Below are 11,487 nucleotides of genomic sequence, written 5' to 3'. Positions count from 1 at the left end.
TTAATAACAAGACTGAGGCTGTCTGATCTGCCTAATATTACTCTGAATTTCCCAACCATCTACAAAGGCTTTAGGACTTTGCCTCCACATGACCGTGTTTGCTCGCCACCACCTCCAGCGCTTGACACGCAACTTTCCAAGCAGGATCCTCGGGATACAAGCCAGAACGAATATACGCCCAAGTCAGGCGCTGCGTCACGGCCAGCCTCTCCGGGTCCTCGTCGTCCGTCTCCTTGGCATCCCACCCAGCTACGCCACCAAACCCGTGCTTGCCCCCGTGCAGCGTCAAGAGGTAGTCGGCGCCCGGTCCACAGCGGTACGAGTCTCGGTGCCAGTCCGCGCCGTCCCCGATGGTCCAGGCGGACTCGTCCTCGTCGCCGACAACGACCAGCGTCCGCGTCGCCAGGTGCGTCCAGTCCGTGTGGAGCGCCGAGGAGAACTTTTTGCGGGCCACCTCGGTCAGGCTCTCGAAACCGTTGCCGGGCGCTCCCAGTAGGACGCCCAGCTTGATCCTCTTGTCGCTCAAGTCAACGTCGGCCACGTTGGCTTCGGGATTGTGATATCGTGCACCCAGCAGAAGTCCGGCCGTGGCCCCTCCTAGCGAATGACCGACGACCGCAACCTTGTTTCTGTCTAGGCGGCCGGCGATAAACGGAGCCTGAGACTCAATGGCATCAAGTTGGTCTAGGATGAGACTCATGTCCCCTGGACGCGACCGCGCAAAGGTTGGCCCGTCCGGGGCACTAGGATCCAGGCCCGAAACCTTGGAGTTCAAGTGCGAAGGCTGTATGACGGCAAAACCACGCTCTGCGTAAAAGTTCACCAGGGGTCCATAGCCGTCCTTGGATGGGACATACAGCGATGGGCCATGACCGTGAGAGAAGAGAATGATTGGTATGTCCTTGCCCGCAGCTGGAGCCGTGATGCGCAGTTCAATGGGGATACCTCTTTCTGGCGCTGGAATGGTCACTCGACTGATTGAAAGTGCCGGGATCGGATCCGCGACAGGAATTTGTGCTGCATCTTTGATGAGAATGTTGGTCATGGTGCTTATGTTATACGATTGTATCCGGGTATAGTAAATGATGTGCTAGTTAGAATGACTTTGTGATGCGATTGAATCACTCGGGTCGTGGACGTCTAGGCTATATTTATAGACTCAATTCGACGCCATCGGCAGCCTCTATACACATTCTTTAATGCCCGTTGATTGGCCAAGTATACCTACTCAGTTGTGCGACGTCGGATTTAATGGCTAAAAAATTGTCCAGAATGTCCAGCATTATAATCACCCCAAACAGTGGACCTTTGCCGAAAGAAGCTACAACCCGATTAGGAAAATGCTTCCCCGGATTTAGTGAGTATACCGTTTTTCGCACGGCAAGTGGACTAGCACTTAAAGCCGTGAGCAATGAAAAGCAGCCCGTCTTTAGCTAAAATAGCTTCTCTGCCCAGCCAAACACATTAATCCATAGAGATCCCCTTGCTAATCATGCACCATGCTGTGACCAAATGGCTCCACGTATGAACTACTAGTCATCTGTTGAGTCATCAATCTTACGTTCACAATGCAATGCGACAAGTAGGAAGCTGCGGACAGTACAGGTTATCCATGGTAATATCAAGTTCAAGGGTATTATTGTTGTAATTTTTGCTATTTCAGAAGAATTCCGGGTCCGCCCTAATCCATTACACCATTCATGACGTAGCATGTATGCGAAATTCGATCGTGGCCCTCAACATTGACGATTCCTCCTCAGATCTCATATCCTTTATACAATCTATCTTGCGACTCGGCATGCCGCGGGCCTGTGTGGGAGCGTATAGGCGTCTTCCATGGACCTTGAATGTTTGTTGAGGGCAAAGACTCCAACCAGATGTCTGACTTTTGGTCGTACGAGCGACTGTGACTGTGGCTGGACTGGGAAGTCCCAGTTGATGGCTGACTGGCTTTGGCATACTGGTTTGACGATCCCTTTGAGTTCCGTTGCCATGAAATGGACAGGTTGACCGTTGGGACAGCCCGAGTCAGAAGTGGTTTCATGGCTGGTATACTACCGCAGACAATGGTGCAGAGAATCTCGACGAGACTCCAAATCGTCACGTCCACATTGTTCCCTGCTTGGAGTCAGTGATATTGTCAGACGAAAGCATGATTGAAAGAGTTCATACAAGTTTCGTCAGTATCTCCGTTTAATTTCACCAGGTAGCTGAAACGAACAGCGCTAGCTACGATGCCACTATCAAAGTGCCACAGATTAGCAAGAAAGGCCCGATGGTCGTATCCAAGCTCAGAATGCACTTACAGCGATGCAACAGCGAAGAGGAAGACGAGGCCTATGCGTTTGGCCCGGCTCACCTGCAGTGTCCATAGCACTGGTATCGGGAGAACCATCAAAATGACATCGGTGGTCATGGATGAGATAGCCCCTGCAACTGATATCGCGTGCAGATCCAAGCACTTGGGGCTTGTAATGGACTTGTCCCAGACTGCAGAAATGGGGATGCATTCCGTAACGATCAGGCAGAGATAGGTGAGGCTGTCGAGACACTGCAATACTATGCAAACTTTGATCACCCGCGCAAACGTCTTTTTGCTGCCAGTGTCAAAAATTCGTAAGAAAAGAAGTAAAATGGCGAGCTTCCCAGCAAAGGTAACCACAATATACATGACTTGAGAGGCAAAGAAGATCTAATATGTTTTAGAACGGCCGACCCTGTACGGTTTTGCATTTGAGGAATAATTACCTGCATCAAAGGGATGGCGTTTTCAATCTTCATATTCCAGAAGTGTACACCAAGTCCAAGTCGTGCGCTGACTATGAGAATAGCTGCCAGGCCAAGAAAAACGATCTGATAGTGATGTGAGCACAGTTGACAGAAGAAAACAGGTGTATATAGACTTTGCACTCACAGCGGTGAATATCATGACCCAGTCATCTGGCCACAGTCTTCCAGTGTAACGCAGTCGTGAGGCTAGTCTAGCAGCGACACAAGGCACAACAATGGCGATACCCACAATCGCAGCAATCAAGGGAACCGATGTGCGATCTTCCTTGGGATAGGCTTCACATAGCACTCCTTCTATACCCAGTGCGGCTAAGGTTAGGTAATAATATGAGCCATTTGTACATCAAACACGACACAGGTTCAAAAGATAACATACTTCCCCAGTCAGTCATGGAAGCACAACTGTCCTGAACACATTTGTTGAAGTCCGACTGAAGTCCAACGTTTAGACAAACACAGTCCGCAAAGGCGCTAATGTCGGTCATGGAGCAGCTTGCAGTCTCGATGCCGGCAACGAGGCACACTTGCTGAACAATGGACTCGTCAGTAGATGAGATTGCCAAGAGTCAGAACCGTCTTTTTTCACTTACAGCGCATTGCGGCATAGCGCCAATCACCATGATTGGTGTTATAGCTGTCGTGGCATTCTGAGCGTTGACTGCCGGCGCCATCGCAAAGACCAACAGAGTTGCCAATTGTTTCAAGAACAACATGGTGGCCTAGATCAGGATACTTGCTTACAGGCGCGTTGTATAGCTTCAATTGAGTATGGGCTTTCAATGCGCCACTGGCCAGCAGGAGTCGATCGAGGCTGGAGAACCCGTTTTCAACAGAAACCGAGAGCCGGGACCGCGAGTCTACCTCGTCTAGATATACTCTTCATCATCTCGATGTGCGATTCTAACGTTCACATGACAACAGGAGAGCTGTACACCCTCATTGCTGCTACACTCAGTCCCAAAACTAAACCTGTGCGCTTGCCACAATAGGCGATGGTTGCTGGCACCAATACTTATCGCAGTGTATAGGCGCCTTGCCCTCTATCATTGGACCGTCTCTCGCGCACGGCCCGGCCGAATCGAACGGGGTCCGCAGAATGTTTCATAACATCATGCAGAAGATTGCATAAGCTCAGCAATGTACTGACGATTGTCTGCGCGGGGTAGCAAATCGATTATGTTAAGCGGAGAGGCCCAAGTCCTCGCTTCAAGAGAGGCGTTGTCCTATCGTCAGGGTACGATTGGTCCCTCCGAATGGGAGTTGGGGTTCGTTGATGGGTGTGTGCCCCCACCTCGGAAGCAGGAACATGAAAAGGTTGGCACTCTACAGAGTGCTTTGGTGGTCTCGCGTGATGCATTCGGCGGAATCGTGGTAATTCTTTTATATCCGAGGACACAAAGCCGATGCATCCTGAATGAATTTTTTTTTCTTTGGCGACTAGAAAATGGAAAGCTGCATGTTTACCCGCATCTTTACGTGTATCCAAGGGCTCTTGGAACTTGGTGCTTGTCAAGAATGTTCATCCGGACTTCGGAGTGTTTGACGCTTCGCACGGATGATAGATGCGCGAGACCCACAACGGAAAGCTTAAAATCTTAACGGTGATAAGAAGGTCTCGGCCCTGATGAGCACCCCCACGATCCGCAAGCACAGGGTCGTGGGATGGGAAAACCGTTTCGACCAAGAATCCCATGTCATTTCCCCATCTAGTCGGGGACTGATCTCCTTACTTTCATCTCCGCACACGATATATCCAAGAGCAGATGGAAAGACAAGTGATCAATCGAGTACATAAGAATCAAGGATTACCCTTCCCGCATGGACGATTGGCAATGACTGAGTTGTCATAAATAAGGAGCACTCCAGTGATGGCAAGTCGGCCAATGCGACACGCTTTTGTGGAAATCTCCAGAGCACCTATTTTTTGCATTATGACTTTGAATCAAGCGACGATATCATTCACATCAAGCAAGTGCATGGTCATGGCTGTGCTCCCAACGATCGTCTTAGCTGAGGGCGTGTTTGGCGATTGCCCCGGGTGCAAGAAAAGAATCCGTTGACTTGCATTACCTCATCCAGCCAGCAGAGTCGTAATCAGGTGTTCGGGGCAATTTCGAGCACCAGCGGTCTCGCCGCCATACGCACGGACAGATGTGGCTCAACAGGTACACAATACTTATCAGGACCCTGGAGCCTTGAGGTCATTGCTCCGGACAACCTTTGCGGCGTTTAAAACGGCAAACAGATAATGCATCGACGATCATCCGACGCAGCCACAGCTCCCCGTTGCTCTTTTTGTTCATGGCTCGGACCTATCCAGGGTGTTGAGAAGGCTTGAACGCCTGCGGTTATGAAATAAAAGCACATATATTGACCCGGGAAATTACATATGATAACAAATGCTATATTTGTGAAAAGATATGATAGGTATGGGTAATAGTTGATGTATTAGTTGAGTTGTTCACATCCAACAGAGGTTGGATGGTCAAAGATATATACATGTGTGGAGAAGCGCTCCACTTATTCCTACAATTTGACAATATTCATATCCGCGCAATAAAGAATAAGACAAAAAGGTTTGGATCCTAACTTAGGTTTTTTCTTCTTTAATACTCCGTGCTCTCAACCGCCTTAGGGTACGCCAGTCCTGCTTTTGCTCGCACTTGATCCATGATCTCTAGAACCAGTATGCTTTCTTCCAAATCCCTCGAAAGCCTATCTTTTTGGCCACCACAAATAGCCCTTCCGGCTTCATCTGCTTCCCAGAATAATCCGTGGCCCTCACCTTCGGGATGAATAGTAGAACCGTAACCATTATACCATCCGCTCCCAACACCGGGTCCCGGCTGTGGCCAAGACTTTTCCTTGACCGTGCCATCCTTCAATATCAACCTCGTCTTCGTAGGGCGGTATGCTGGAGGGAAAATCTGTACTTCACCCATCGTCCCCTGTATCCTGATATTGGGCATCTCACATCCAGCATTCATAGCAACCGCGTCAATAGATAAGCTCAATGATGTTGAGGCAACGGCATGGACAGGCCCGCCGTATTTCTCGGCTCTGGGAAACTCCATCAAGATTGTCGTCATTGCATCCACGCCAGTAGAGGCATATTTGGAGCAAAATGAATGGGTCACTGGACGTGGCCGCGATTGAAAATCTTTTGCATGATACACAGCCTGGAACACCCAGAAGAGACTGTAAACCCCACCGTCGAGCAGAATTCCGCCAGCGAGATCCGGGTTGACCATGATATGGTCCGGAGCGAGGTCGACGTATGCCAGACTGTGCTCGGACATGATCCTTTGCAAAGTACCCAGACGGCCGGAAGAGGTGATGTCCCGGACATATGTGGATAGCGGAAAGTATCGAGTCCACATTCCCTCCATTAGCAAGAATGATCTCTTGTATTCAGCTCTTCTAAATTTCAGGGCACTGCCACCTTGTTCGTGATTTCTCTTAGACATCGCAGCTCGAACGCTAGTATGGTACGGCATACCAAAGCTCCGATCAGTAACCTGCCAACAATAGCTACTGCGTCTCCGAGGGAGATGAATATTTGGCCGGCCAAAACCATCGTCGTGAATACTAATAGCACAACGGCTCCGATGGTCAAAAATGACGACAATATCATGCATAGATATGTGTCTTCAGCAAATCGAAGCCGCATGGGCTGGCCGTAAATACACGGTGTCAATTCTCTTGAGAGCCAGCAACCCGTAGATCCATTCCCAGATAAGTCCGGACCTCTCTCATATCTTAAGTAGAAGACCCAAAATCCGATCGCCTGCACAACAAGGTTGATTCCTAGCCACATGAAGGGGCCATACGTCGACGGTAGGACACCACTTTGTATAGCGATAGTTGACACGGAAATCGCCCAGAATGCCAGTTGGTAGACAGTGAAGACCATGTTTGCCACTGCAGCTCCTGCAAGGGCGTATTCGCATGCTGATAAAAGAGCCTTGCCCCATGTGGGCGTATTAGCCGGGAACCATGGTTGGAACGGGAGACCAATTGGCTGGCGCAGCAGGGCTGTAGAACTTGTAGATACAATACTGATAGGGAACGAAGGGAGAGAAATCGCAAGAAATGCTGCTAGGATGGGTCGACGGAACGCGAGGAGGCTTATATCCTCGGGTTCGGGTCCTATAAGCATGAAAACAGTTGGCAGTAAACCAAGAACGAGAGCCACCACGCCCATTTCAACTTTTTTGAATTCGCTCATAGATTGCAACATGCAATTTGCCAAATTGTAAGAATATCGTACTTTTTGGTCTGTGTATCCGGTAGCTGTTCGATCGTTGAAATAAGCATCCCGATACGTAGAGCAGTCATTGTCTCCAAGTGATTCTAGTTCACCGGACCAACTAGGGAAAAAATTTCGAAATTGACAAGAATCACAAGAAGAGGCTGAGGATGTCAAGACCCCAAGAATTATCAATAATGTAGCAGGCAACCAGGTTCCGGTATGGCTACCCATGGTAACAGAGAGTCAGTATTAAATCGTTTTGAAAAGGGTTTGAACTTTTTTGGGTAATGTCAGCCGAAAATTAGTCGGTTCAGAGGAAGTGAAGATTGAGACTGCTTTCTAGGGGAGACACGCTAGGATTTGGACAGGAATGGTGTTTAAAAATGTCAAGTCCGACTTGCGCACTTGTGCTGTCTTGTGGATGTCAGCTTAGCGTCACATTTGAATGTGTACACAGGGGGGCGGTATCTACATCGATCGACATGTACTCGCCAGTAGCCATTAGATGAAGGGCATAGCCCTGCTAGGCCCCCCTGAGAGCCCGTTAAAGGGGTGTGCACGCTGCCTGAGCTACGGGCTATTGTGTAGAAATCATATTGTTGGAGCTAGTCGCTGAAGCTGGCCATGGCCGCCATGCATCCCTGAATGATACAACCTGGTTGGTCTGTCGTCGATGATCCCTCTTGATTCCCTGTGGCATTGTTTCCCCATGGGCCGGGGTAAATGTTCGGTGAGGGTTAGATGGCATACTTTTGAAGTATTGAGTAAGGATGAGGCGTCCTCTTTACGCCTTACAATTGGTTGAAATGGTACCGATAGATTACGTGACACATGTAACACGCTAAGAACCCTCGTAGCCCACCCAGCGGCTCACAGATACCGACGTGGCTTATATCGTACAGCCTGGTTCCTCTTATTCCTCATGTTACGCATTGCCTTTGCCAAGACTTAGCTCAATACCAATGTGCAAACCCGGCAGCGGAGGAAAGTTGAGTAGGGGTTGTACGAGGACTATGGCGATGAGCAGGGTATGCTCCAGGACTTGTTTTCTTGTGCAAACGACCAAACCCATCTTCCTGTGAGGCTGAGCATTCTTTACCGCTGATGGTCATGGACGGGGCATTTTATTTTCGGCACAGCATCTTTCGAGAAGTCCGCCCGGGGAATGTCGACAAGGTCACTATGTACTAACCAGGACCTACCAAGTTGCCTTGAAAGGTCTCCATATTTGCTTGATCACTCGAACACAGCGTGCATGTACAATCGGCAATAATGGTCAGCGAGGCGATGCACTGCCGAGTAGATTCACGCAGCACAAACACCGAGATACCTTGGAGCGACAAAACATATTGTCATATCTTGACAAATGTACAGTACTAAGCTAAGGTCGAATTCCCGGGTTGGGTGCTAGGCCCGAGTGATAAAGCATTCCTTATCCTAAATCCGGCATCCACAACCAAGGTAAACTCCAGACCGGGGGAATACCGAGCTAATCAATATTGCGAGTCCTTGCGGCATAACCCAGCGGCAGATGCGATACCGGCTCGAATATGCGCCTGTCTAAGCCGGGCATCGGTGACCTTATTCGTGAAGTGCAATATAGAGATACTGATCTATAAATGCCTTGTGGAGCTTGATTATAAGACGATGCCTGCGAGTTTATCTTAGCAACCAGAAATGTCAGGATTACTATAACAGTGGTTTTAGCGCGTGTCGCAATCGCGGGGTAGGGCATTGGCTGCCACTGCGCTTGTGGAGATGCTGCATAGTCCTAGTCCGAATCGATTGTAGGCGGTATGCTGAGTAGACTACTGCCAAATAGGGCCAAATCTTCTGTGTATTCTACCGAGTTGGTGATCGTACTCGATTATGCCTGGGTATGCGTGCGCCTCACTGACCGTCACGCCCATGAAAAACGGAGATTTATACTTCTTGATGTCAGGAGTTGCCGCTTAACATGTCAGCAATGCGCTCAGGCTAGAGAGCACAACTGCGTGACAGAACTCGCGACCTCGGCACAAATGCGTCGTTCCGCCGGCCACTCGACCAAATTCATCGCAAACCGCCGCTTGAAGCCTCTTCACGAACTGGTCAATGAGAAACCCACTGGGCTGAATCTGCGCAGAAATTGCTTTCGGGTCGGCAACGGGGCCACGCGGTAGCAAGAGCTATCATCCCAACCCCTAAGCGGTGGGGGACCCGGGTCTTGTGGATCAGGGTTCGGCCGTGGCTAAAGCCCGAGTGGTGGCAGACTACGCGGGGGGTTCTCGACATATGCCAAGTCAGTGCTCGCATTTGAGTTTGGACCGGCGAATACGGAATTCCGAATGCGCCCCAGTTTCGCCTGGTTCCGACTCCCGAGAGGTCCACGGGAAGGTGCAGTACGAATTGAATGGCAATTCATATCATCGAAAATCAATCCGTTATCAATACAAGCCGCTTCGGAACCAAAATACACAAAAGCTGTCGCCTTTGAGAATTCTAGCAACTTTGTTTATCGTTATTGACGAATTCAACATGTCTTTACGCCAATTCCGCAAGTCACTTCGTTGGCAGCTGCCGCCTCAACAATCGTGAAGTTATACGAATCGTTTCTTCTTCCATCCTACTGCGGCCTTCTCACGTTCAGCTCCAAATGGGAGACACTTTTGTGACGTTACCCTGATTGAGACTGGGAAAGTCATTGTGAAGCAGTCGCAAGCGGTGGGCAAACCTGGGCGTAGCACAATCATGCGCAAGCTTGACATGGCGCGAGACAATCGATGGACGGAGCCGTGGCCGATATTTGCATTTCTGATTCGTCACTCCACTGGCAACTACCTTGTGGACACTGGCGACACGTGGCGAAATTCCGTGCCTGGCTATCTGCCCAAGTTAATCAGGGACAACGTCAAGGTGCTTGTTGCTCCCCATGAAGAAATAGGCGAACGTCTGAAGTCTATGGGTTTGGATCCGGACAAGGATATCAAGTCAGTCATCATGTCGCACCTGCACCACGACCATGCTGGTGGCCTACACCACTTCCCTCACTCGAGAATCCTCGTGTCTGCAGAAAACTACAAGGAAGCCACAAGTTTGATCGGAAGCAAGGTTGGCTATCTTCCCAACCAGTGGCCTGTTTGGTTCAAACCAGAGCTCTTCGACTACCAGCATATTTCTGTCGGACCTTTTGCCAAGTCTCTATCCATCACAGACGACGGGGCAATCACAATAGTTCCAACTCCTGGCCATGCCCCAGGTCACGCTTCTATCATTGTGAAGGGTTCCGATGGGATCACTTACTTTATTGGGGCTGATGTATCGTGCAGTGAAAGGAATATTCGGGACAATGTTGCGGACGGCGTGACATGGCAGCCTGAACTATCATTACAAACTCTAGCTAAAGTTCGACAGTTCGCCAGTCAGCAACCGACGATCATACTATGCTCTCATGACCCAATTAATTGGGAAAGAATGGAAAAGGGTCAAGTGTTCGCAAAGTTTCAATAATTGACCCTCTCGAAGCCTCCATTTTACTTGTTTTTGCAATCATGTTCCTTCGGGACGCTTAATTGACATGCGCCAAGGGTCAGACAGAGCTTGGTTTTATTAGTATACTAGGGAATAAAATCACTTGAATTTTCTTGTCATTATTCATCCGACTTGTCTAGGTGAGTAAGCTCTAATGATAACTAGATCCGAGCTCAACCCCTGTACTTGAGTATTCTCTTTGACAAAAGTTTGCTGACACATCATTAAAAAGAAATAAATCGTCTTGTTGCAATACTATTTCAGTCGAGAGGTCATTGCATAATGACGACCAATCAAACAAATTGCTGTATATTTCCCCTTCACCCACCCCAGGTGTCGGGACATCTGAGGTAGCATCTATATGCGGAGAGTATTCAGTTGTAGTAGTCGAAAGCTGATCTTGATGCAGCAACGTGCTGACATTATTGCTTGCCCTTGACGAACGTTGTTGCGCAAAGTACTCGGAAGGGGTCAAGCCCGTAATTTCCTTGAACGTTCGGTGGAAATGCCACTTGGAAACCTGAGCTTTGCAAGCGAGGCGGCTGGTTGTCTTGGAAATGTCTCCAAGGTCGCGATCAATGGGATCGAGCGAACTCTGCTGCCGGGTCTCTTGCTCTATCAAGGCCCTGATCCTCGTCGTGGCGGCGGCTTCTGGCATCATGACGCCGCCCTGGGGCTTGCAGCGTTTGCACGGACGATAGCCGGCGTTCTCGGCATCGCGTGGGTAGTCAAAGAACTCCACGTTGCCGCGCCGGGCGAGCCGGGCGGTGCAGACTGGTCGGCAGTAGATCTTGGTTGTTCGAACTGCATAGACAAAGGAGCCATCGGCCGTGCGCTCGCGTTGCTGGACTGCTCTCCATTTGGCTCCGTCCTCTCGGTAAGCTAGCGTCATCTTCTGAGTCACTGGCACCAAACTCGGCCAAGGGGTTCGCGCG

At 49.7% G+C, this 11,487-nt stretch overlaps 5 protein-coding genes across 5 annotated transcripts; 1 reads left to right on the top strand and 4 right to left on the bottom strand.

Moving 5' to 3' along the window:
• Window positions 1–70: 70 nt before the first annotated feature.
• Window positions 71–1,045, bottom strand: PFICI_03306 (uncharacterized protein; the record flags this gene model as incomplete). The annotated part of the gene is made up of 1 exon (XM_007831887.1): window positions 71–1,045. One exon carries the CDS (start codon window positions 1,043–1,045, stop codon window positions 71–73), a length of 975 nt encoding a protein of 324 aa, XP_007830078.1.
• A 711-nt stretch (window positions 1,046–1,756) lies between these two features.
• On the bottom strand, window positions 1,757–3,503 carry PFICI_03305 (uncharacterized protein; the record flags this gene model as incomplete). The annotated part of the gene is made up of 7 exons (XM_007831886.1): window positions 1,757–2,118; window positions 2,173–2,240; window positions 2,307–2,692; window positions 2,749–2,853; window positions 2,915–3,099; window positions 3,167–3,317; window positions 3,381–3,503. The coding sequence occupies 7 exons, from the start codon at window positions 3,501–3,503 to the stop codon at window positions 1,757–1,759; spliced, it is 1,380 nt and encodes a 459-aa protein (XP_007830077.1).
• Window positions 3,504–5,396: 1,893 nt separating this feature from the next.
• On the bottom strand, window positions 5,397–6,994 carry PFICI_03304 (uncharacterized protein; the record flags this gene model as incomplete). The annotated part of the gene is made up of 2 exons (XM_007831885.1): window positions 5,397–6,246; window positions 6,309–6,994. 2 exons carry the CDS (start codon window positions 6,992–6,994, stop codon window positions 5,397–5,399), a joined length of 1,536 nt encoding a protein of 511 aa, XP_007830076.1.
• A 2,778-nt stretch (window positions 6,995–9,772) lies between these two features.
• PFICI_03303 (uncharacterized protein) lies at window positions 9,773–10,531 on the top strand (the record flags this gene model as incomplete). The annotated part of the gene is made up of 1 exon (XM_007831884.1): window positions 9,773–10,531. The coding sequence occupies one exon, from the start codon at window positions 9,773–9,775 to the stop codon at window positions 10,529–10,531; it is 759 nt and encodes a 252-aa protein (XP_007830075.1).
• Window positions 10,532–10,926: 395 nt separating this feature from the next.
• PFICI_03302 (uncharacterized protein) lies at window positions 10,927–11,444 on the bottom strand (the record flags this gene model as incomplete). The annotated part of the gene is made up of 2 exons (XM_007831883.1): window positions 10,927–10,946; window positions 10,997–11,444. The coding sequence occupies 2 exons, from the start codon at window positions 11,442–11,444 to the stop codon at window positions 10,927–10,929; spliced, it is 468 nt and encodes a 155-aa protein (XP_007830074.1).
• Between the last annotated feature and the right edge of the window lie 43 nt (window positions 11,445–11,487).

Source organism: Pestalotiopsis fici, assembly GCF_000516985.1.
Source record: "Pestalotiopsis fici W106-1 unplaced genomic scaffold PFICI_Scf_2, whole genome shotgun sequence".
Lineage (NCBI taxonomy): Eukaryota > Fungi > Ascomycota > Sordariomycetes > Amphisphaeriales > Sporocadaceae > Pestalotiopsis > Pestalotiopsis fici.
Note: the sequence above shows the minus strand (reverse complement) of the source record. Positions and strands in the feature narration are given on the sequence as shown.